The sequence below is a fragment of the Ranitomeya variabilis genome, chromosome 3 (genome assembly GCF_051348905.1).
Source record: "Ranitomeya variabilis isolate aRanVar5 chromosome 3, aRanVar5.hap1, whole genome shotgun sequence".
NCBI lineage: Eukaryota > Metazoa > Chordata > Amphibia > Anura > Dendrobatidae > Ranitomeya > Ranitomeya variabilis.
In genome coordinates, this window is record NC_135234.1 from 645,500,574 (window position 1) to 645,527,799 (window position 27,226).

Below are 27,226 nucleotides of genomic sequence, written 5' to 3' on the forward strand. Positions count from 1 at the left end.
GTTTCTGTGTAAAGCCCCCAAAAACGTGATTCAGGTGAAATCCTCAAATGAACCATTCTCTATATTGAGGCCGAAGGAGTCACTTTGGACTCTGGTCTCTGTTCCAGTGGTCCCTGTCTCTTTATTTGTCTTAGCAGCACAGTAGCACACAAAAGTATGGTCTACCACAATTATGTACATGCCTACAATGATAGGACACTACCGGAATAATTTATTTAGAAGATCATCTAATATACTAAATCATTAGAAAACTGATATATTGGAACGTTTTAGCTTTATTATGTCTGAGAAACATACACAAAAAAAATCACCAGTAAGAACTACTCATAGGATTAAATTGCATGCCTATTATATGTGTGTAAAAAGATTATAATAGGACATATGTCAAGCAACCATAAGTTTGGACTACTGTGAAATTACAGGGATAAATCACAGTATACGACAACAGAAAACGATCAAACTTCCACAGTTAATTTATCAAACAATAAATATTTTATTAAAGGAACAGTAATTGGGGGGAGTATACACACAAACAAAAAGGGGTGCATATTCCATGGTAACAATGTCAATCATGAAGAAGGCTGAGCGCTGAAACGTGCGTCAGGGTGGACGCCATTCCAGGGGTATTGAACTGTTTAGCTATGTATAACCATGCACGGATACTATAGGTCACAATTGTATATAGAGCGCAGCATAATCCATTGAGATAGATTGATATTACATTGCTAGTTCTGCCAGTGTGCATAGATTGTGTATACTACTCCTTATGATGTACATACTGCACGTGACACCTATGTTACCACATGTGCCCCTTTTTTTATGTGTGCATACTCCTCCCCCAATTACTGGTTCTTTCATAAAGTATTTATTGTTTGATAAATTAACTGTGGGTGTTTTAGCATTTTCCCTTGTTATAAAGAAATCACAAATAAACTGCAGCATTACTCCAACAAAGGAAAGAAGACTTGTCAATCATGGGTTTATACACCGCGACCTGTCTCTGCTTATACCTGTTAAAAAACAAAAATTGTGCTACAAAATACACATATCAGAAAGATATTTAATAATTGATATATACAATATTATAGGAACTGGTACATGCTGCTTCTCATCTTTAGGATAGAATACTGCAAATGATATGTGTCCACCTCTGTCATAAGCCATTCCTTTTCTAACCAGTCAGCCATCTCTAAAATGAGCATGCTTGTATTATTCTAATCACTAGGTTTTGTAAGACGACACTCATTGAAAAAATCAATTTACTATGGGCTGCTTAAATCAGAGGCTGTGTCATATCTTCTTCCACGCTCCCAGCCTGAAGAATTCAGTGGTATTGAAGGCCTACCTACACACAGCCAATAAAGGTCATCTCTGATTGCCACGTTGCTGACGCCTACACTAAACACCAGAATCTGTAAAACCAAACCCAATGAATGACAGAAAAACTTAGAACAGAGAGGAGGTTGAGCTGTGTGGGTTCAGAATTTTGTCTCACGCATTCCTAGAGCCAACCAGTTGCTTGATGAATCCCTCCGTAGACTAGATGCGGAAGATCCAGATTTGAGAATAAGGTCCAAGGCGTGTTCATGGTCACACATGGTTGCAATGAGCTAAAAGCTCCAGGCATCACTCAAGCAGATAGTCTAACCCTTGATGGACTGATGTATACAATTATACATTGTGCTTGATAAATGAAGTACTTGGTCTGGAGCAGTTCCTTCTACCCTAGAGAAGCTGTGACATCTCAGGAATAAGTGTGCAGTCATAGCCACCCACAGTCATTTTGTCTAGCTAGAATCTTCCTGCATGGGGATTTGATCATTCATTACTGCTTGGTTGTATTGGCACAGGTTGCTCTCATTCTCAATTAACTTCAGAACTTCATAGAAATCTAAACTGAAAATGAAAAACAAAAAAAAAGTTAAAATGACTTCCACAAAACAAATGAAAATAGAAAGTAGATAAATAGGATATCATAGGACATAAAAAATAAGCTAATCTCAAAGTATCTGCATACTGAGATCCGTAGAAATAAACTGTAATTTGTGGGAAAATCTGTCACATACTGTAGGCCCCGATTCGTCAAGACAGGCATTGCTCACATCGTTCTTTATGAGTGGGCGTGTTGGAGTCAGACATTCCTCATTAACTAAGAGGCGCATGTTTATTAACGAATCCGGAATGTCTGAAAAGTAGTGTACACCTCTGCGCGCCTCACGTCAAATCTTACTCCAGTATCTGAGGTGTACGATTTCCATAGTAGGGAAGGCCAAACCTAGTCATGAATTAGAAGCGCTCGTACTCATGTCCCCACTGTACCCCTGCTGCATCTCAAAGTGAAAAAGACAAAAATTGCTAAATTTTTGTGAAAATACAAGTTTTACCAAAATGTTGTGACTTTTCAAAGAAACTTTAAGCAGAAATCTGGTAAAATTGCCTCATAAACATATTGAGCTGTTGCATTTCAATAACAGGGAACCAAAGACACCCAACATCGCAACGTTCAGTTTGACCTGTTTCTTTCACTGGATCCAACCAAGCTACATTTTTAACTACTTCATGCACCATTCATTTGTTATTACAGCAAACACTAAAGAAAATTGATCATACATAAACTATATATTAACATCAATATAGTATTTTATAATAGGTCGTAGCACAGGGGCTGGAGTAAGATTTCTAGTGTAAGGAACGCCACAGCCTATCCTGAATAAGATGAGCTGTGCTGTCACGGCCCTGTTTCGACCAGTCCTGCCCCAGATCTCCTATTTTGGGTAAAATTGGTGCGAAAATGCCAAAAGTTGCAAAATTTTGAACACAACTCCGTTTTTTCAAGTACTAAAATGTTAAAAGCTATACAACTTTGGAATCCATGTAATTGAACTAGCCTGAACAATCATGTTACTAAATTGTTTTTACCACACAATAAAAGCCATAAAAATTAAACCCAAACCGTATTGGAATTGCTTCTTTTTAACCATTTCCCCACATTTGGAATTTTTCTCCCATTTTGCAGTACATTATATGGTAAAATGAATGTAGTCATTCAAAACTTGTTTTGCAAAAAACAAGTCCACATATGATTATATCAAAGGAAAATTAAAAAAATGGCTCTTGGGAGAAGGGAAGAAAAATACAAAATCACAAAACCCATATTGGTCTTGGTGTAAAAGGGTTAACCTTAGTGAAAAGCGGCTACAAAAAAAAATTACACTTTTTTGAGTACCAGGCATGTTTGTGTATTCTATGGACAGTCCATTGATTTTAAAGGGAAATATGTGAGGTTTAATTTTTTCCTGTGGGGGGCGCTGCACAGGAATCGAGAAGGACACTCTGTGACCGGTTAAAGAGTATAAATTTGCAAGGCCAATTTTTAAAAAATATTCACTGAAGACCATAACTTAAAGCTACAAAAAAAAAATGATAAAACAAACAGTTGGGTACATTTTGGGTCTGATTTATTAGGACTGGTGTTGTGCATGCCAGTCTTAATGAATGGAGTCGGATGTGCTTAACTGCTGTTCTCAGCCGCCAGAAATGTATTCAACTCAAGGAAAAGAGTAGTTTATAGTAGTAAAGTAGCATAACTTTCATGAATCTGACAAATGGGCATAGCCACACCCCATGCAGCCATGCTAAGCCCCATATTGGCTGAGCTGGCTGGGGAGTTGTGTGAAAATGGTGCCAGTTGCAATATTTTAGGGCAACTTCTGAACAGTATGAGAGTCCCTCATGAAAACATAAAAAAGTTGCTGCATCCAAGATTATGTCGCAGTCTTTTCCAGGGTTCCCATATCTGCTTCTTGTACTAGAAAGTTGATAATCTGTCAAGATCTTTCCCATCTTACTCTCTTTGAAGACCATCTGCAGTGGTGCTTGGTGCTGGAGCATCAAAGATATACTGTGGGATGAACTGAGGACTGTCATTCTGCACAAATGGTGGACACGAAGATATTGGTGATGTATACCTAAAATAAAATAAAACAAAATGTATGTGTTTATCAATTTTATAAACGTTACCATTTTTTAAACATATCAGTCATTTTTGCTTTAGCTAAATTAAAGGCTAAAATTTTAAAAAATCCTATTGCTTCAATACATATACAATAATACCAATAAAATAAGGCAACTTTGTAACTAGTCCATAAAAAAAATAATTGTTTTTGTCTACAGTTCCTCCAGATCTATCTTCCCACTAACAGACTACAAGTAAACCCGGTGTGGTCATTGTTGCTTCCATATATTTCCAACTTCTTGATGACCAAATGTATATTAGGAAGAAGCAGAGGATGAATATAACTGGAAAACCAGACTACACACAGATTATTTGCTAAGAGAATTCATAATGACCATTTCACAATACCAAAGCTCGGGTCCCAATTGACTTCTATGAGGTTCAGGTTCATGTTCGGGTAGAGTTTTGGTACCTAAACCGAACGTTGGACTAAAGTTCACTCGAACTAGGCGAACATGAACATCCACGGGTTCCGCTAATCCCTAGTAACATTATAGCAGGAAAAAGTTCTGAAATGATTCTTCTTGTAATAATTTTCCACATGAGAAAAAAATGGCATTTCAACAAAGGTGTGTAGACTAACTATATCCACTGTATAGTATAACCCTTTTAATAGGCATTTGTACCTCCATTTTATCATTCATGAAAATGTGCCAGTTGTCACCCTAACCTGGTGTCATTGGAGTTCTAGAGCATTTTTTATCTGTTCCCAGATGCTTGCCTGCCATTTATTTATCATTTCATGTGCAACTGGAGAAAGTGGAGATGAAACCGCGCTGCCAGTAGTAAAAATACAATAGAAAAACCTTAAGTATAAATGCGTTTGTTATTTATCAACGTGTTTCGAAGTGTCTTCATCAGGATAAACCAGCTGCCAGTCTCTTCAGCGTTCCCAGGCCTTGTGCCTTTCACAACCTTTGAAGGTGAGCATATTCTTTGCTTTCATTTTCCTTTTTAACCCGGATTTATTTATCACTAACTCTCAGAAAAATAAATGCACAATAGGTGAAAGAGAAATGTGTTTAATGGTCAGACATACTGTGTATTTTTTTAACATTGCATCTTATGGATCCTTTGTATAATAGCAGTAATCATACTGGTATACAGAGATTTTGGTGCCAACGATGTCTGAACGATTTTATATTAAGTTTATGTTCTGATTAAGAATATGACTTCCGTTTTGCCAGATGAGTTCTAGTATCTGGGATATTTAATAGTTAATTAATTACAGTAGAATTCTGGCTTCAAAAGTCTTTTTATAGCATTGGAAGCCTACAAATTGAAATACAAAATAATTTATGGGAGATTTCCTTACCCATGACACTGTTAAAGAGTCAAAGGACAGACCAAAAGTTATGGTATTTGTTATCACACACAAGTCGCATTGGAGGAATGCATTATTTTCATGGATGAATTATGTCAAAATCAATTCAGCTCGGCTGCATATCTCGCAGCTGTTCAACAGCCACAACCATGCAGGGATTGGCTGTCTGTTAGGAAGGACATTTTTTTTTAGCTAAGGCACTTGACTGTATAAAAGGAGCATGTGAAAGTGGCAGAGTCTCTCAGAAGCAAAGATGACCAGATGTTCACCTGTCTGAACAACTGTGTCTAAAAGTTGTAAAACAATTTCAGAATAATGTTCCTCAATGTTAAGTTGCAAAGACTTTGAATATTCCACCATCTACAGTACATACCAGGCCACCAGTCAGCATTAGATGTTTGTGATTTACGGTCGCGCAGCCGACACTCCGTTAAAAATAAATATGATTCAATCATGCAGATCGCTGCAGGGGCTCAGGAATACATCTAGAAATCCTTGCAATCATTGTCTGTTAACATGGTTCGCTGTACAATCCACAAATGGAAGTTAAAGTTGTATCGTGCGAAGAAGAAGCCACATGTCAACAGAATCTGGAAATGCTGCCTTCATCTCTTGGCCAAAGCTCTTAAAAAAAGGCTGAGGAAAAATGGCAAACTGTTCTGTGGACAGAAGAATCAAAGTACAAAAATCGCTATGGAATCGTGTCCTGTGGACTCAAGAGGAGAGGGAACATTCAGCCCGTTATTAGCAAAAGTTATAAAGCCTGCATCTCTTATGGTTTGGGGGTGAATTAGTGCCTATGGCATTTTACAAATGTTGAAAGGCACTGTCAGTACTAACCATCAAATAAAGGTTTTACAATAACATGTGCTCCCATCCAGACGTTTAATTCGAGGAGGGCCTTACACAATTCAGCAAGACAAGGCTAAACCACCTACTGCATCCACCACAACAGCATGGCTTCTCAGAAGAAGAGTTTGGGTCCAGACCTTTCACCAATAGAAAGCATTTGGCACATTTTGAAACAAAAAAAATCCACCAAAGAAGACCAAGAACCGCTGACTAGCGAGAATTCTACATCAAACAAGAATGGGACAACATTCCTCTCCCAAAACTCCAGCAATTGGTCTCCTGACTTCCCAGAGGTTTACAGACTGTTATAAAAAGAAGATGGGAAGCTACACAATGGTAGATAAGTGGCCCTGTCCCAACTTTTTTGAGATTTGTTCCTGCCATCAATTTACAAATTTTCTAATGAAATGGAGAAATATCCAACTTTCACCGTCTAATTTGTGTCAGGAATAAAATATGGTTTTAAGAGGTTTCCAAATCACTGCATTCTTGTTTTCTTTACATTACACGCAACAAACTCAGTAACCGTAAAAACAATAATTTTATATGGCAGCAAAGAAAGTTGCAGGTGATCTCACGATGATCACATAATCATCATAGTAGCTATATATTCATTATGTATCTTATGTGACCATTGAGAAATCACCTGCAGTTTTCTTGTTACAATATAAAGTGATTATGTCTGGTATTCAAAGCTATTGAGGCTCATATGTCTCAATGCCTGATGAAAACCTGGCAATCTCTTCCTTACGATCACTAACATCTGAATAACATTGCTAATAAAGAATTACATGTACAGTTTGAAAATAGTAAAAAAGGAAACATGTTGACTACTCACAGGTTAGGAAACAATTGTGGAGGCTCGACGGGATAAGAAGGAGAGTCTCCTGTAGGTGTGTCCCTATAACTAGAAACATATATACACTGCAGTCAATATTAGATAGATAGATAGATAACAAATAGCATTGACGCATTGAAATCCCCCTAACCTCAGAAAAATGCAATGTGCTTTTAAAACACTTTGTTGGATATGTACTGGTTGCGTGGAGGCTCGATATATCTTTATAGTGATTGAGTAATAAGATATTCTGATTGACACCAGTTCTATTGAATATTTGCAATTTTCTTAACATGTAAGATCATTTTAACAGAATATAGATTTGATACAATTTGTCCATATAATGTTATTTTTCAACAAAAAAACGGTTAGAAGGTCCTAAACATAGAAAAACTATATAGGGTCTAGTCCTTGTGTTGACTAAATTGGTAATTGTCCTTTCAACACACTTTGTATAAAGAAATAGTACTACAAGCAAATCTAAAAAGTTTTGTATTATATAGTGTCAAATAAATCTCCTTCTTTCTCCATTTATGAGCCATTTCTTCCTCTCTCCCTTCTAAACTTAACATTCATGCTAATAAAAAAAGCTAAAATTAGTCTTGGGCAAAACAATAGAATTTGGGAAGTCACTGAAGCGCCAAGTTGCATTGAAGTGCATGGAGAGGGGTTTCAAGAGAGGTCACATGTGGAGCAGAGAGAGACACAGATAGAAACACATAGACTGATTCTGCAGCAGCTTCTAGTGTTTCACTGTATCCCAGAGTTGGATTTACAGCTACACAGCTCAGTACTAATATATAATGTTCTTCAAGCTACTCTCCAGCTCCTGATAATGTGCTATATACACACAGAAAATCATGCAGGGAACACTCCTGTCTGTGTGCTGTGTATGTGCTGTATCATGGCAGCTTATTAAATAGAGTTTGCAAAGGAGAGAACTGGTGAAAAATACAGCATACAAATTCTATTGCACGAAAGCTAAGCACTAAAACCATTCCGAAGGTATTCTGCTAACGCATTTATGCACACAATTTCTGACTTACATAAAAGTAGCCAAGGAAGGGAACCAGAATGTGGAATATAAAAACAATCTTTATTGAACTAAAAATAGGACAAAATAAAACATAAAAAGAATCCCAAGAGCAGAGTGCCCAGAAGGGGGGAAGCAATGCTCTCCTATATAGTACGTATATAATATAATATTGGCTGGTGTCTACACAAAATACACATACAGTTAATGAAAATTGCAGTCAAAGGATACCCACCTATGGATGGTAACGGCGAAACGTACGTCTGGGTGAGGGAGGAAGCGCCTTCGGTCCGCACGCTGTGCTCCAGCTCCATGCATAGATATTGTCCCAATTTACTCTGTAATCTACGTAATATGTAATTTACGTACTTTCTCTGGATACCCCTCTTTGGTTCTGTTTTGGGGCCATTGTTCCGGACACTCTAATAGGTGATATTTACACCATCTATTCCTATACCCCATATGTATTTTACATTTGATATATTTTTCTTACTCTTGGTGATATAAATCTCCTTTCTGATGACGTTTTATTAACATCCATAGGTGGGTATCCTTTGACTGCAATTTACATTAACTGTATGTGTATTTCGGGTGGACAACAGCCAATATTATATTATATACATGCTTTATAGGACAGCATTGCTCCCCCCTTCTGGGCACTCTGCTCTTGGGATTCCTTTTATGTTTTATTTTATCCTATTTTTGGTTCAACATAGATCGTTTTTATATTCCACATTCTGGTTCTCTTCCTCGGCTACTTTTATGTAAGTCAGAAATTGTGTGCGTATTATGATATGAAGTGCCAGCTATTCACTTTATGGACAATTTATGATAAATTGCTAACATATTTAGCAAAAACTAAATGCTTCTCACATGGAGCATAAAAGGGGTCCTAAGCTTTTGTAAATCATATGGTTTAATCATAAATGAAGAAAAGTCATTTTGTAATATAAACCTTGTTCCTCATTTTTGGAATTGTCCCAGGTTCATATAACCTAACTCCAAAAGGAGCATATCCCATGAGAGGAAAACAAATACACCATTCCCATAAGATTCTGTTTCCATTTTTAGCTAAAAGGAAATATTCCTCACATCTATTAACTATTATGAGCTCTGAACTTTTACAAATAATGGGGCTTGGTCATAATCAACAAAAGTAGGTCATTTTGTATCATAAGCCATGCTTCTGTCCTCTCCCTTCTGCAAAAGCACCCTCATCTCGTGTAAGGTAAAGGCTTAGTCCCCTCTCTAAATCATGGCTCGCTTTGTGACGCCATTCTATAACTCCTACTTTTATCCATCTTGTGGTAAACAGAGTAACACAATAGAAAAAATGTTTACATTAGAAAAAGACTTTTCTTTTCACGATGGAACTGCTAAACTATACAGAAGTTTAGAACCTCATTACAGCATTTGTAAGACATAAGAAAGGAGTCTGCTTTAGGGCATATGGTTGTGTTGCCTTACAGTCAAAAGAGGAAGAAGAAGCAGTAGATCCTTATTTCTAATGTCACATTTGTGGGAATACAGAAATAGGAGCAATAACGCATATTTGCATTTAGTTCAGGGAACCATGTCACAAAACACGCTTTAGGCCTCATTCAGATGTCCATATTGCATGTTGTATACATTTTTTTCACTGATACAAACACGTACCCATTGTAGTATAGGAGGCAATTTACTGTACAAATCAATATTTTTTCACAGACCATATCTTCATGCAAAACTCAAGGAGACATGTCCATGTTTTTCTGGTATCATGGATGAAAAGGAGCCTTGCTTGTCTATGGGTCAGTGAGAAACGCATACAGCACACAGATGGCATCAGTGTACAATCCCGGTGCTGTCTGTATTTGGCATTGCAAAGGATAAGAGAAGCTTTATCATTTATCTATTGTATTATCTATCTGTGGAAAACACTGACGGTAAAAACGGACATGGGGAACATACGCTGATAACACACGGATCCAAAACACTGATGACATTGGTGCCATTTTTTTGCATTTGTGAAAAATACTGACATCTGAATGAGACTTTACAATGTCGGGTGGCAGGAGCAAGTCACAGACACCCATGAATCAGGGCCAGTAAATGGAATTTCTGTCATTTCTCCTTGTGTCCGGATTGCAAGAAAATAGCACTCTGTTTTTGCTGCAAAGTAGAATTTTTTTTTATTTATAACTTGTTTATCCTCACAATCGCCATATTATATAGCACTGTGTACTTACAATTGCTTATTTTGCCTTTCTACCCAGCTAATTCTTCTCTTTTCTCTGCTCTATGTAGAAACAGGAAGTCTATTTTACCTGCATAAATCACTCCCTTCTTTAAGTGTTGACCCAGCAGCTCCTCCTCCCCCTGCCAGGGACTTTTGCAGTGACTGATGGAGGGAAAAGTGACCTCCTGTTTCTACATACACCTTAGAAGGAATCAGCTAGTCAGTTTTTAATCACGTGATGCCATAGACCTAATGGAAAAGAGTAGAATTAATTGCGTAGAAACGGAAAATGAGCAATTGTAAGTACACAGTGCTATATAATATGATGACTGCAATATATTAAGAGGATAAAACTTTGATGGGAGGAGGAGTGCTTCTTTATTATATTACACTTTTGTCAAGCAGTTTCACCTTCATCAGTTATACTGTGTAACAAAAAAGGAAACTATACAGAAATCTAAATTTTATACTATATTACACCAAATAGAATGTGTTAAGGTACCTTCACACGAAACAACTTTGTAACGATATCGCTAGCGATCCGTGACGTTGCAGCGTCCTGGCTAGCGATATCGTTTAGTTTGACACGCAGCAGCGATCTGGATCCTGCTGTGATGTCGCTGGTCGCTGAATAAAGTTCAGAACTTTATTTGGTCGTCCGATCGCCGTGTATCGTTGTGTTTGACAGCAAAAGCAACGATACCAGCGATATTTTACACTGGTAACCAGGGTAAACATTGGGTTGCTAAGCGCAGGGCCGCGCTTAGTAACCTGATGTTTACCCTGGTTACCAGCGTAAAATGTAAAAAAAACAAACAGTACATACTTACATGCGTCCCCCGGCGTCCGCTTCCCACATTGACTGAGCGCCGCAAAGTGAAAGTGAAAGCACAGCAAAGCGGTGACGTCACCGCTGTGCCCTGCTACTGCCGGCGCTCAGTCAGTGCAGGAAGCGGACGCCGGGGGATGCATGTAAGTATGTGCTGTTTGTTTTTTTCACATTTTACGCTGGTAACCAGGGTAAACATCGGGTTACTAAGCGCGGCCCTGCGCTTAGCAACCCGATGTTTACCCTGGTTACCCGGGGACCTCGGCATCGTTGGTCGCTGGAGAGCGGTCTGTGTGACAGCTCTCCAGCGATCAAACAGCGACGCTGCAGCGATCGGCATCGTTGTCGCTATCGCTGCAGCGTCGCTTCATGTGAAGGTACCTTTAGTCACACTGAGACATTTAGATTTTCATTAATCTTTCTAATTTTTGCTAACCTCATTTAGATACCCGTTTTTTCACATATGTGATCTATCATTGGTATTCAAAATAGAACTCGCACCCATTATAATCTATGGCACACTTCACATGTTCATGTTTTTTTGAAGACTGGAGTGAAAATGCCTATATTGATTAATCGGGACAATGGGTCCATGAAAATCACAGACAGCACATGGATAGCATCAGTGTGCAGTGCTGTACAATATTAACATTGTAATTGATAGGAGAACAGATTGCAATTTGTTGTATTTATTTTTTTCATGAGAAAATCACTGATGAAACTTTAATGTTAAAAACTGAAATACTGACCAAACACTGCTGAATACTGAATGCAAAACACTGATGAAAATTGGACAATTTTTTTGCATATATGAAAAATCACAGAGATCTGAATGAGACCCTACTATGTGCATTTGTTGAAGATGAGACTACATGATCGAAATGTAATATGCTAAAATGGTGTCCCACGAAAAAAGTGCATTTTAATTAATAGATCTGTTCCTGTCCTGAGATAATCTTATGAATGTGCCTCTGCTATGTAATGTGCAATGACTGTGTCTGACCCTGCAAAGGTGCTCAAATTTATGGTTGGCATATACTACAGCTCCTGGCCAGGATGATAAGTGAGTATACAGACAAAACACCAGGGGCTTCTAGCTGCTGTTTACTGTTAAAACACAATTCCCTTACTATTTTATCACAGGAATTAGTGTTTCTGATCCTGTCACAAGTCCTTTGAGCTTATCATTAATCAAGTCAGTGACATATAAGTTCAGCGACCACTGAAAATTTAATGCCACTGAGCTGATTTATGATGGGCTCAGAGGACTGGAGATGCAGCAGAAACACTTGCTCCTGTGATAAAACAGGCAGGGAAATGTGTTACCTGAGAATGTAGCAGCGGCAAGACCCTGCCGTTTTATCTGTATACTCATTATCTTAAGTTTGCTGCTCTTCCCTACCTGGTCAAGGGCTGTGGTATATGCCTACCATGAACTGGAGCTGTTCTGCATGGTCGGACACAACAGATTATCTCAGCAGAGCAACATTTTTTTAACCCACCCAATTGTGGAACTTTGTATTCCAAGATCTTTTGATTAAAATATACTTTGCTCATGGAAAACCCCCTTGTAGTGCGGATCGCAATAAAAAATAAAACATTTTCTATTTTACAACAAAAACAGAGTGCTGATTTCTTGCTACACTTACTCCAGGAGTGCTGTGCTGCATGTATGGACAATTATTGACAAATGCTTTGACTTCACGTTGTAATATCTTATTAATTGTTGTACTTATGTTTATAGTGGCAAATGTATAAAATATATGCATGTATTTATTATTTATAAACTATTGATGTGAACCCTGCTTCTTTACCTCCATTCATTTTACCTGGTCCCTTGTGTGACATGTTGTTTGTAAAGTGTGTGTTAGTAATAGTGTATCCAGTAATAAAGGTTTACAATGAGATGCATTTTACTCTGATTTGTTATTGAATAGAGGTTCTCTTTTTGGTTTTCTTGTGTAGCAGCGTACTTGCACTCAGTATTTTTTATTAACCACATATATTGTGATTGTTATTGGAATTACATGGCGCACTCCTCCTCATAAGTCTTTTATTTATTTTCACAGACGCAGTTACTTACTGTGGCGTTGGTACTTGGGGACTTCCGATGGGTGAACAGTAGATCGACCTTCAAAATATATTAAATTAAGGCAAGACAGTTATTTTGTTTTAACTCAAGAAAAAACATCATGGATGAAAATAAGTCTTAGGCCGGGGTCACACCTGCGAGTGCAATGCGAGAAATTCACGTGAGTCTCTCACATCAATTCCCGGCACTGCCGCCGGCACTCGGGACAGGAGCGTTCAGCTGCATAGAAATACATGCAGCCGCAAACTCCAGTCCCAAGTGTCGGCGGCAGTGCCGAGTGTTGATGCGTGAGACTTACGCGAGTTTCTCACATTGCACTCGCAGGTGTGACCCCGGCCTTAAAAGGAAACTGTCAGCAGATTTCTACCAAGAATTATGCTCTTGGGCTTGTAAATAGTGGGGTATACATGTCCATGTTTAGTGTCTTAGAGACCAGATCCTATTTACTGACATATTTTTTTCATTATTACCCTTGCTTTTTTATAGTAGCCATAATTGTATTATTTTTTTCATTGACGTGGTTGTATGGCTTTGTTTTATGCTCGACAATTTGTATTTTTAGTGTTATTTTGGGGAACATATAATTTACATATATAATTTAATTATTTTTGTAATTTATATAATGTTTTTCCATGAAAAAGAGAAAAAAGCAAGTTTTAATTAAGTTTTGTTTCAATTTTTGACTGTTTTACATCTATATTGTATTTTTTTTTTAACAATTTCACAATAAATTACCAGTTGAATTAATTTCACAAGTTATTATGGATGTGTAGATACCTAATATTTGTATTTTTGTTGTTAAATTTTTGCATTAAAATGTATTTTATATGAAAAAAATATCTTTTTTTGTGGGGACTTTTGTGTAGAGGAATTATACATATAAAAACAGACACTTACACAAACATACAGTATATATATATATTTTACTTTTTTTTAAATTTCCCCAAGAGATTATAAAATATATCTAAGGATAATATATGTTCTCTATATTGCGACTATACTGCTCAATGAATTCATCTATGGGTGCAGTGATCATATTGACACCACATGTGCATCACAGGATTTTATACCATTAGGGGGTAAAGAACGAATAATTACATTTTACCACTAAAATGTTGCTTTAGTCTCAAGTTTTTAATTTTTATAATTGCTAATAGGAAAAAATGGACCTTACAGGTTGTTCTGCAATTTCTCCTCAATGTGCCAATACCCTACATGTAATTGGGAAATACTTTTCAGGCCAGTGGAAAGCTCAGAAGGGAAGGAGTGCAGTATTATAGGGCAGATTTGACTGTTACGGTTTATGGGTGTAATGACCCACTCGAAGAGTTCCTGAGATACCAAAATAGCAGAATCCCCCTATACGTGACCTTACTTTACAAACTTTGCCTTTCAATGAATTCATCTAAGGTTGCAGTGATCATATTGACACCACAGGTGTGTCACAGAAATCTATACGATTGGGCAGTGAAGAATAAATGATTTTGTTACCACAAAAATGTAGTTTTAGCCCCAGATTTAGAATATTCACAGTCGGAAATAAGTAAAACTGGCAACAAAATTTGTCACACAATTTCTGCTGATTGTGGCAATACCCCATATGTTGCTATACAGTACTGCTTAGCCACACGGCGAGGGAAGGAGCGCTATTTGACTCTAGGAGAACAAATTATTGAAGAATAGTTTGCGGACTCCATATACCGAGCCCCTAAGTGCCAGAAGAGCAGAATCCTCCCCTCAAGTGACCCCATTGTGGAAATTACACTCCTCTGGAAATTTATCTGCAGGTGTAGTGACAATTTTGACTCTATTGATGTTTTCCAGAAGCAAACAGCAGTGGATGTTGCTGATTGAAAAAACTGCAAATGTGCCATTGTAGTGCCCAGTAGATTGCAGTGCCCAGTATCTTGTAGTGCCCAGTATGTTGTAGTGGCCGTACATTGTGCCCAGCTTGTGTTTCTAAAGAGATGGACCGGGTAAATTGGGCAGATTCTCATCGCTACAGACAAGCCAAATGTGTGGACACTAAATGTGATTTATGCATAGTAGTGCTGATTTTCTTTTGGGGGTGAGGAGCCATAGCACTTTCCCAGAGCCTTTGTGCTACCAGTAACATGGAAGCCCTCTATATTTCTGTTAACAAATGATGGACCTGTGAGGGGACTTGCTTTTTTTTTATTGAGTTGGAGCCCCATCCCTCTCCCAGCTTTCTAAATGCAGTGATTGATACTGATTGCAGCATTTAGGGGGTTAAAATGCCAGGGTAAATGCCAGGGTAGTGTGGGCACTGCTCTTAGCAATGACAGCTGTGTCTCAGCTTTAACTTAAGCTGAGTTCCTGGGGATGATCACGCAGGGACAACTCCTGTGTACGCACGATCGCCATGACGAATGCATACGTCAAAGATCGGGAACTCTTATCTGACGATGACGTATGGGTACATCCAGGGCCAGACTGGGACCAAAATTCAGCCCTGGCATTTGAAGTCACACAGGCCCACTTGTCACATGGTGACTGTATAATATCTTTGTACACTTGTAGGTTACAAGAAGTGAGGGGAGTGTAACATGACTATATAACATACACTCACTGGCCACTTTATTAGGTACACCTGTCCAACTTCTTGTTAACACTTAATTTCTAATCAGCCAATCACATGGCGGCAATTCAGTGCATTTAGGCATGTAGACATGGTCAAGACAATCTCCTGCAGTTCAAACCGAGCATCAGTATGGGGAAGAAAGGTGATTTGAGTGCCTTTGAACGTGGCATGGTTGTTGGTGCCAGAAGGGCTGGTCTGAGTATTTCAGAAACTGCTGATCTACTGGGATTTTCACGCACAACCATCTCTAGGGTTTACAGAGAATGGTCCGAAAAAGAAAAAAAATCCAGTGAGCGGCAGTTCTGTGGGCGGAAATGCCTTGTTGATGCCAGAGGTCAGAGGAGAATGGGCAGACTGGTTCGAGCTGATAGAAAGGCAACAGTGACTCAAATCGCCACCCGTTACAACCAAGGTAGGCCTAAGAGCATCTCTGAACGCACAGTGCGTCGAACTTTGAGGCAGATGGGCTACAGCAGCAGAAGACCACACCGGGTACCACTCCTTTCAGCTAAGAACAGGAAACTGAGGCTACAATTTGTACAAGCTCATCGAAATTGGACAGTAGAAGATTGGAAAAACGTTGCTTGGTCTGATGAGTCTCGATTTCTGCTGCGACATTCGGATGGTAGGGTCAGAATTTGGCGTAAACAACATGAAAGCATGGATCCATCCTGCCTTGTATGGAGCATCTTTGGGATGTGCAGCCGACAAATCTGCGGCAACTGTGTGATGCCATCATGTCAATATGGACCAAAATCTCTGAGGAATGCTTCCAGCACCTTGTTGAATCTATGCCATGAAGAATTGAGGCAGTTCTGAAGGCAAAAGGGGGTCCAACCCGTTACTAGCATGGTGTACCTAATAAAGTGGCCGGTGAGTGTATAATCACAGCTGTATCCAGCATTACAGCACAGCCCCATAGAATGTAATACAGAACAGTCCCCATAGAATGTAATACAGCACAGCCCCCATAGAATGTAATACAGCACAGCCCCCATAGAATGTAATACAGCACAGCCCCCATAGAATGTAATACAGCACAGCCCCCATAGAATGTAATGCAGCACAGCCCCCATAGAATGTAATACAGCACAGCCCCCATAGAATGTAATACAGCACAGCTCTCATAGAATGTAATACAGCACAGCCCCCATAGAATGTAATACAGCCAGTCCCCATAGAATGTAATACAGCCAGCCCCATAGAATGTAATGCAGCCAGCCCCCATAGAATGTAATACAGCACAGTCCCCATAGAATGTAATACAGCACAGTCCCCATAGAATGTAATGCAGCCAGCCCCCTATAATGTAATGCAGCCAGCCCCATAGAATGTAATGCAGCCAGCCCCCATAGAATGTAATGCAGCCCCCATAGAATGTAATACAGCCAGCCCCCATAGAATGTAATGCAGCACAGCCCCATAGAATGTAATGCAGCACAGCCCCCATAGAATGTAATGCAGTACAGCCCCCATAGCATGTAATACAGCACAGTCCCCATAGAATGTAATACAGCACAGCCCCCATAGAATGTAAGCAGCACAGCCCCCATAGAATGTAATGCAGCACAGCCCCCATAGCATGTAATACAGCACAGTCCCCATAGAATGTAATACAGCACAGCCCCCATAAAATGTAAGCAGCACAGCCCCCATAGAATGTAATGCAGCACAGCCCCCATAGAATGTAAGCAGCACAGCCCCTATAGAATGAAATGCAGCACAGCCCCCATAGAATGTAAGCAGCACAGCCCCCATAGAATGTAATACAGAACAGTCCCCATAGAATGTAATGCAGCCAGCCCCATAGAATGCAATACAGCACAGCCCCCATAGAATGTAATGCAGCACAGCCCCCATAGAATGTAATGCAGCACAGCCCCCATAGAATGTAATACAGAACAGTCCCCATAGAATGTAATTGGAGCACCCCCACTGCCGCAGGGCCGAGGGGTACCCGGTACCGGGCCTCTCTGTCTCAGTTCTGGGGTTGTCACGGTAGCTAGACCCGGCCCGTGACCCTGCTGAGGGGCGTCCAATGAAGGTGGAGAGTGATGCTGTTGTGGTGTGGTGCCGGTCGCAGTTAATAACGAGGACACCAGGTTGCAGTCTCTTTACCTCTTTACTGAAGGCTTCAGGATCCTCAGTCCGGAATACGGTTAACTGGGCTGCGTGAGTCCAGCCGGTCCGATGGCACCTCCAGAGTTCCCTTTTGCAGGTGGAAATCTGTGCCTACCTTCTAGCGCTTGTGTGTTGTAGTCCTTCCCTGCTGTGCTTACGGGATAGTCCTCACAACTGTTGTGTCTGTTTCTGAAGTTCCCTCACAACTCGATTATGATGTTCTGTTTCGTCCCCCAGATGATATGGCTAGGACGCACCCGTATGACGGGTAGGCTCGGAGGTCTTCTGGGACCCTAGAGTCGCCCCTCTCCAGATGTTGCCCCCTGTGTCTGCTTAGGTGATTTTGGGTGAGACAGCCCGCCTATAACTGACTGTCCTGCCGTAGGTTTGAAGTAAAGCCTGGAGCTCAATACTTCCTCGGCGTTCCGGCCACCGGCTACGCGCCTCAGTAGGATGTTGCCTCATCTTACAGCACGACTCCTACTGGTGTTTCTCCTTGTTGCGTTGATCTCGTTTCTCACTCAGCACAATAAACCTCGCTTCTTGTCCTTTCTTGGGGTACCGCCGCGATGAAGTGCAGGCGCGATCCCGTAACGTTCTTTCTGTTCGCTAGGCCTCTGTCAGGATCCCACCCCTGACAGGGACCCCCCTGAATCTTCCCCTGCAACACCCTCTGCCACAGGATGTTGCCTGGTTCCAACCCAGTCAGCTTCTGCCTAACTTCCTATCTAACCCCCAGTTTTACCAGATTGTGAGGAGTGGCCTAATACATAGCACCCTTAGCTCCCCCTGGAGGCCAGACTGTGAAGTGTATTGGTGTCTGTGATACCTGGTCAGGTGAACTCCTTCAGTGCCATCAGACGTACCATAGCCCCCTTTAGTGGCGGAGAATCAGTACTGCAACGACCAGGACTCTGGGGCACTGCATAATACAGCACAGCCCCCATAGAATGTAATGCAGCCAGTATATGACGCCGGTATAGTTGAATGCGGGGCCGGGAGTGTGCCAACAGCGGGGGGAGTGTGCTGACAGCGGTACACTCGAGCGGCCCACTACTGCCACCGGCCCTTCTGGCATTTGCCAGAACTGCCCAATGGCCAGTCCGGTCCTGGGTACATCAAAGGTCCTGATATTGCAATCTCTGCTATTGATAGAACATCTACATGACTCTTTTGCGCAGTTAACACCCACATTTTAGAAACAGTGTTGCTCACTGTGTTGTACCGCTTCTTAAACTTCCATTTATTCTTACGTGAGTTAATATACATTATAATACCTGCTGTATATTAGCTTCTGTCAAGAGCTCATGGTTAGAGATGGTGCAAATCGATTTTACATGACTCGGTCCAGTGGCCATGCCCTTAATCTGAGGCTGACGGACAGGAGCCCCATGAACCACCTCCCACGTGATGGAATCCTGGGCTCTTCTTTTGATTAGCTAGCCTTGGGTGATGTCATCATTGTGGCATGATGCACATGTGACGTTATATCAGGTCAACTAATCAAAAGAAGAGCTGAAGATGCTCAATTTGCATCATCTTTACTGTAACATATTTTACTGTTCTGGGGGCTTACACTTTTTTCCAAAGATAAGCAAACCATCAGAGTTTTACTCACGGATAACCTGGTAAAGATTGTTGGTCCATTCGAACGTCATTCACTGATGATTTATTTTCCACAGTTTCATCTCTGTGTAAAAGAAAAGGCACTACATTTTGGAAATGTAAGTAAATGTTTAGGACAGTAATTACTATATATTGGACTTACACATACTACTTGTGCTTATTCATTTTACATAAGAATCTTTGATTAATCACATACAGCTGAGATATTAGCACATAGTGACAAAACCACAAACATAAGCATAGTAATGTTGTATACAGCTTTCCTTGTATCAAAATAGTTATAGAAAAACATATAGTACTGCAATAGAAGGTCAAAGTTCTGTGCATGTTCCACATGTGCAGCGCTGGCATTCTGGGTTCAAGTCCCACCAAGGATAACATCTGCAAGGAATTTGCATGGGATTCCTCCCGCACTCCAAAGACATACTAATAGGGAATTTAGATTGTGAGCCTCCACAGGGAGGAGTATGCCTCTACAGTGCTGTGGAATATGAGGTTTCTGCATAATCCTAACTATATAAATAGAATATACTGTAGTATGTTATATAAGTGAGAGGACATGAGTCAGGACAAGAAAGTGAACTCCAAATAGACCTAGCCCTGTGTCCAACTTGCCAACAATCCTGATTTTGCCATCACATGCCCCGATGAAGCATACAAAACAAAAAAAGGGATCTCACACCTTTAGTATAACATTAATGTACAGGTGCAAAATATGCTGTGGTCAATATATAATCATATACATACAATTAGCACCCAGGTCTATCTATCTTTTCTAGAAAGGTTTAATTAAGAGCTAAACATGGATCCCATCAGTTTCCCAGTTCATGAGGTCTGTTTGGACACATTGAGAGGTGAGTCATTACAGTTGGGGACCATCCAAAAATTAAGGTACACTTTGTCTTGATTGAATAGCTTTTTCATTTCTTGATCAAAACATGTTTTCACAGTGTATGTGCAAAGCTCATAAGACACACTTACCATTATGTCTAAAGATTCCATGAAGTTATGCTGTTATGTTTGCATACAGTGGCCAAGTATATGTTGGAACACCTTCATTACTGGCTATGTAGGAAAGTGTGATTTCCTGTGCATGACAACATGACCAAGTATATGTTGGTACGCTTTCATTATTGACTACATAGGAAAGTGTGGTCTCCTGTGCATGCTCAACAGTAGGCCACCATGACAACATGACCAAGTACAGTATATGTTGGTATGCCTTCTATATTGACTACATTTTAAAGTGTGGCCTCCTGTGCATGCTCAACAGTAGGCCCACCATGACAACATGTTTTTAACATGAGACCACCTTATGGCATACAGTGGCAGATGTCTGCTTTATGTTAACATGTGCTGGCAGAATTACCCAGCAAGTGTCCTGAACATAAAACCCAAACCCAACACAGCCTGGAGATACTAGAAAGAAGTGGAGGAGCTATTGACACTCCTCTTGAAGACCCTTTGATAATATAATGCATTGCCATGGTTTGTATGTTGTTTTATAAGGTTTGGGGCCTGCAGCAGTTCACTAACCAGTAAATAGGGTTAACTATTAGGGCTAGAACAGAGTCAAAGGAGTTACGTTGGGATAGAAAATTCAGTTTTCTGTTCGTGTGTCAGTTAGTGGAAAATATTGAAAAGGGAAGGACCTATGGTCCCATTGTTCATAGATCTGTATGGAAAAGGATGTTTTGTGCAAAGAAGGGAGACCATACTTGGATAGGACGTTCTGAAGTAAGCAAGGCAGAATGATTCCTCATCTCAGGCAAGTCGGTGGCATACAGCTAGCATTATCTATATGAGATAAGAGGTGGAAGTGTAGCCGCACCTGCGGGTCATAGAGAAGAAGATGTCAAGGCTGGAACACATGTTCTCCTACTGGGAATTGAAGATGCAGTGGCACACCAAGGGAAAGATGAGAATGGTTGTGAGGGGTCATAGCTACACACCTCAAGGCGTGCCGCCTATTCAAGGGAACATGGTTGCTACTATTGTGATCTGGTTGTTGACTGTAACATGTAATGGAATAAAAATGTACCATCACGTGTAACCGTGTTGTTCCTGCCTCTGGATTGTGTACAAGATGTATTCCTAAAGTGTCATGCCTGCTATCTGATGTATATACATTTCATTGATTCATTAAATAAAGTTTATTTATGTACTCTGGTGTCCCTCATCTCAACTTTGTTGGGTCCTGGCCTGCCAAGTCAAGCGGCAGCATGCAGTCTGTAGAGGCACATCACACAGTCAGCCAGTATCCCCTTTTTCTGTAATGTCTGGAGACACAGAAGCAACCCTCGGCTTTATCACACATGAACAGCAGCGTTGCGTACCATGATACTGTGCAAGATAGAGAATATAACAGTTTCTTTAATTAAGCATGTGATAATTGGCTTAATTAACACTTACCCCACAACCTGCACTACAATAGCAGTTGGCTTATAGCCACTACTACAGCTTGAAGGCTCTGTAGGATTGAAAAGAACAGAAATGAGAACTATAACATGCACAAAATAATCTACTCTTCTGGATAAATAGGGATATTAACAGCTGTAAAAATGCTAAATAATTCATATACATGTCAACAATGTTAACCTCAACACTCAGCTATACTCCATCCGTCCATCCAAACGTCCGTCCATCTGTCCATCCATTATCCAATTTGATTTTTGTACAGCAAAGAGAATTTTCGCATACCTATTCCTTGAAGTATACAGTTATATAGGGTACAATTGTATAGGTCAATATTTGCAAACACAGTTTTGTTAGAGATCATCAAACCAGAGCATTAAATGGCTGAGTCTTTACAAGCCTGTGGAATTATGATGTTTGTGTTAATGTGTTCTCTAATTATTACAAACGTCTTCCTAATTAATCACAAACTGAGATCGGAAACAAAAAATCATTAACTGCTGTAGACTCCGTGCCAATCCATCTGTAGTGTATGGACATCAGCACCAGGCTGAATAATATTTGGGCCTTCCTCTCTCCCACAGATAGTATAATAGAGCGCCTTCTTCATGTCTCAAAGGAAATTACAAATAAGAAAATTGCTTTAAGAGATTCAATTGCCCAGTTCCGCCAGATTTATACAAACGTGTCTCATGCACTTTAGTGTGCGGTCCGTTCATTTTACGGATATCACTCGGACACATTGTGGTGTATAGTCCTTACACATATCCTTTTTTTTTGCGATCAGATGACCCACAAAAACATATGTTGGAGGTTAGTCCAATTTTGACCAAACTCAAAATGTCAAAGCAATCCGTGATGTGAATGGATGCCATCTGTGTTAGTTCAATGTGTTGTCCATTTCAAGGACAAATGTGTCAATTCAGCCTGAGAGCCATTAACCCCTTAACCCCTGGAGCTTTTTTCGGTTTTGCGTTTTCGGTTTTCGCTCCCCTTCTTCCCAGAGCCATAACTTTTTTAATTTTCCGTCAATATGGCCATGTGAGGGCTTATTTTTTGCCAGACAAGTTGTACTTGTGAACAACACCATTGGTTTTACCAAGTCGTGTACTAGAAAACAGGAAAAAAAATTCAAGTGAAGTGAAATTGCAAAAAAGTGCAATCCCACACTTGTTTTTTTTTTTGGCTTTTTTGCTAGGCTCACTAAATGCTAAAACTGACCTGCCATTATGATTCTACAGGTCATTACGAGTTCATAGACATCAAACATGTCTAGGTTATTTTTTATGCAAATGGTGACAAAAAATTCCAAACTTTGCTAAAAAAAAATTGCGCAATTTTCCAATACCTGTAGCATCTCCATTTTTCGGGATCTCTGGTCAGGTGAGGGCTTATTTTTTGCGCACCAATCTGACGTTTTTAATTATACCATTTTGGTGCAGATATGTTCTTTTGATCACCCATTATTGCATTTTAATGCAATTGTATGTAGAAAATGGCTGGCGCACTACACTAATGCACTAAATAGGTTGAGGGGGTGCAAGACTGATGGCTGATACACAAAGTCACCAAAAAACAAGAAACAGAAGCCACCAAGAATGTCCGCACACCACCAAAATAGTACGTAGAAAATACAAAAGCTTTATTGGTAACATTATTTAAAAACATTTAAAACCACGTACAACACCCTCCGTACACATTTGACAATACCATTATGTACCACAAGACATTTCACATGCACTAATAGACCATGTGCAAAGCATGCATAAATCCTGCAACGTATAACTATATATAATATCTAGACAATGTTAAACAAGCTGTATTCTATATCAGTATTTGCATACACAGTTCAAAATAATCAAAACCTGGTAGCAAGTGCTGCCCCACCAATGTATGCAGCCCCCAACACTGTCCCTATGGATCCAGAGGAGCATATGCTAAAGTAATGCCCTAGGAAAGAGAGCAAATGTCTCAGTCCTGAATCAACATACCCTGTATGGTTGTGAGCCAAGGAAAAAATGCAAGCAAAAAAATAGGCTTAAAAGGAGACCGAGGAGCAAAAGCTCATGAAGGAGGCTGTGAGGCAGAGCTACCGCAGGACAATTGTGGCCGGAGGGAGAGCTTATTTTGAACTGTAGCCAATCACTTTCAGTCATAAGGTTGGTGCAGGGAGCGGTTAGGGTATGTTCATTTTTTCATAAGTATTAGTAGCAGAACCTTTTTAATCAAAACTTGTGGATTTGAACTATTTGTGGTTTTAAGAGGTGTGAACATACTTTTATAGTCACTATTCCACCCTATGACTGAAAGCGAGCAGATATAGGGAGGTTATGATTATTTTTTCTGTGTATCCCTATACCTGCAGGTATATAGTGCTTTTGGACATGATAGGTTCCCTTTAAGGCCCGCACCCCTTAAAAATAGTATGTGTGAGATGGTACATTTTTACTATCCATGTGGCTTTCTGTTGGCCGTACGTGTGTATGTGTGTACCATCCATGTGCTGTTCATGTGCTCCATCTGTAGCGCCCCCACTGCCGCAGGGCCGAGGGGTACCCGGTACCGGGCCTCTGAGTCTCTGCTCTGGGGTTGTCACGGTGGCTAGACCCGGTCCGTGACCCTGCTGAGGGGCGTACAGTGATAGATGTAGATAGTGGTGGTGGTGCGGTGCAGTAAATAACGAGGACACCAGGTTGCAGTCTCTTTACCTCTTTACTGAAGGTCTCTGGGTCCTCAGTCCGGAATACGGTTCACCAGGCTGCGCAAGTCCGGCCGGTCCGATGGCACCTCCAGAGTTCTCCTTGCAGGTGGAAATCTGTGCCTTCCTGCTAGCGCTATGTGTTGTGGTCCTCCCCTGCTGTGCTTACGGGATAGTCCCCACAACTGTTGTGTCTGTTTCTCGTGTTCCCTCACAACAACTCGATTAGATGATGTTCTGCTAATCCTCCGTCCCTCCCGGTGTTATGGTTGGGACGCACCCGTATGACGGGTAGGCTCGGAGCTCTTCCGGGACCCTAGAGTCGCCCCTCTCCACAGGTTGCCCCCCAAGTCTGCATAGGTGATTTAGGTGAGACAGCCCGCCTGTGACTGACTGTCCTGCCGTTGGTTTGAAGTATTGCTTGGAGCTAGATATATGAATACTTCCTCGGCGTTCCGGCCGCCGGTTGTGCGCCTCAGTAGGATGTTGCCTCGGTCTTACAGCACGACTCCTACTGGTATTCTCCTTCTTGCTTTGATCTCGTTTTTCACTCAGCACAATATATCTCGCTTCTGATCCTTTCTTAGGGCACCGCCGCTATGCTGAGCAGGCACGGTCCCGTGACGTTCTTTCTTGTTGCCAGGCCTCTGTCAGGGTCCCAAACCTGACAGGGACCCTACCGAATCTTCCCCACAACACCCCCTGCCACAAGGTGTTGCCTGGTTCCAACCCAGTCAGCTTTCTCCACTAACTTCCTGCCTGACCCCCAGTTTACCCACACGGTGAGGAGTGGCCTAATAAATAGCACCCTTAGCTCCCCCTGGAGGCCCGACTGTGAAATGTATTGGTGTATGTGATACCTGGTCAGATGAACTCCTTCAGTGCCATCAGACGTACCATAGCCCCCCTTAGCGGCGGAGCCACAGTACTGCAACGACCAGGACTCTGGGGCGCTGCACTCCCCCCCGGTTAAATCCAGTACTCCGGGACTGGGAAGAAAACAACAATACATGTCAGCAAAAAGACATACAATTTTGTGAGTGCAATAACAATAAGCATACTTGAACGGAGCTTCCCTTTATGGGAGGTGAGGACACTTGAACGTTACAAACACGGTTAAATACCTTGAATAACTTAGTATAAATAACTTTTCTCACCCAACCGGGTATTCTACTTAGTGCAAAATTTTTAAACATTAATTTAACATTGCCTTTAAGGATGTACACTCTAAATCCACTAAAGACCTTCTTATAACACATTATAAGGCTTAAGCAACTGTGCTTCATTCTCCTACTTTACGTCTGCAGGACCGCCTGTCCTAACGGCTCCAGACCTACTGCCTCTCCTTTCTATTACAGGACCGCTCCTTTCAGCCCGAGCCTTCTGTCCTTCCACTACTATACACAGTATAGAACATGTTTTTCTTTCAGTTTGAGATCACTGAGCCATCCCTATAGGGCTCCTAAGAGGACTCACCACTAACCCCTACGGGTTCACTTCCTGTCCTCATCCTTCTATTAACATTATTGAACATTTCTTACAATTAACTAATTGGTTACATTTAACTTTCACATATCAACATTATTACTTCTTTCAAAGCATCATCATTCCTTAAGTGCTATCGATGAACATCCCCTTTAAGAGGGGACCAAGTCTCTATGAGGTGGTGCAACTTTTCAAGCTGCAAGTCCGTATGCAGCAAGGACTCCAGTACAAGTTCCAATAACCGTATCTTCGCAAAGAGTCCGTCTTTTATATAAAACCAGTAAGGAGCACCTTTAAGAAGGTGCAAACTATTTACAAGGAGTTTGTATCATGCACTGTTCATGATCCCAGCAGTTCTTTTCAACAGGAAACAAAAGGTAGAAAAGCAACCAAAAAGCAATAGGGATCCCGGGTCAACAAAGGGATCCCTTTAAGAGTTAACCCTAGTCGGGTTTAAAGTAGCAAAAAGCAGGAAAAGAAACAGTTAACTATTTACAATCTTCGGTTCTCCGAGGTTTAGTTGGACGGCTTCCAGGGCTGCACCTGGCACTTAACCCCTCTTGGCCTGGGAAAAGTGAGGTCCAGGGTTACACCCAGTGCTGGACAAACGCCGTTAATCCGTCTTTCATGTACGGTAAAATCATGCGCAGCGATGGAGGTCTGCGCAGCTTGAGTATGGACATTTGCTGCAGCAGAGGTAGCGGCTGCTGCAAGATCAGTCACTGGAACGGAGTCAGCAGCTGTGGCACTAGCAGTCACTGGAGTGGTGTCGGTCGTCAGGGCAGGGTCGTCCTTCATACCTGCTTCAGATGCGGTCCCTCCGGTGCCGGTCTGCTCCGTCTCCGCTGGTGCCTGGAACACTGGTTGCAGGGCCTTGCGCTGCGGCATCGTCATCTCCGTTTGCAGCATCTCGCTTTCCGGCAGAGCCTTGCTTTCTGGCTTCGGAGCGCTGGAACTTCTTTCTTGCTCCGGACCAGACGAGGCTGCCGACAGACGTCTGGTGAGGCTCCCGATGAAGGTCTTCTTCCACCTGACCTCAGTGCTCAGCTGCGTCCGCAGGAGTTGGTCGTTGAGCTCA

General features: G+C 41.1%; 1 protein-coding gene across 2 annotated transcripts in view; it reads right to left on the reverse strand.

Moving 5' to 3' along the window:
* Positions 1-257: 257 nt before the first annotated feature.
* The window catches only part of STAT6 (signal transducer and activator of transcription 6), a 285,544-nt gene continuing 258,575 nt past the window's right edge, over positions 258-27,226 (reverse strand). For both annotated transcript variants that reach the window (XM_077297711.1, XM_077297710.1), the window contains 6 exons: positions 21,963-22,020; positions 19,543-19,614; positions 13,193-13,240; positions 7,030-7,098; positions 3,849-3,968; positions 258-1,896 (listed from right to left, as the gene is read on the reverse strand). In XM_077297711.1, the coding sequence (XP_077153826.1) occupies positions 1,788-1,896; positions 3,849-3,968; positions 7,030-7,098; positions 13,193-13,240; positions 19,543-19,614; positions 21,963-22,020 (476 nt within the window). In that variant the 3' untranslated portion in view covers positions 258-1,787. The remainder of the gene's footprint in view (positions 1,897-3,848; positions 3,969-7,029; positions 7,099-13,192; positions 13,241-19,542; positions 19,615-21,962; positions 22,021-27,226) is intronic.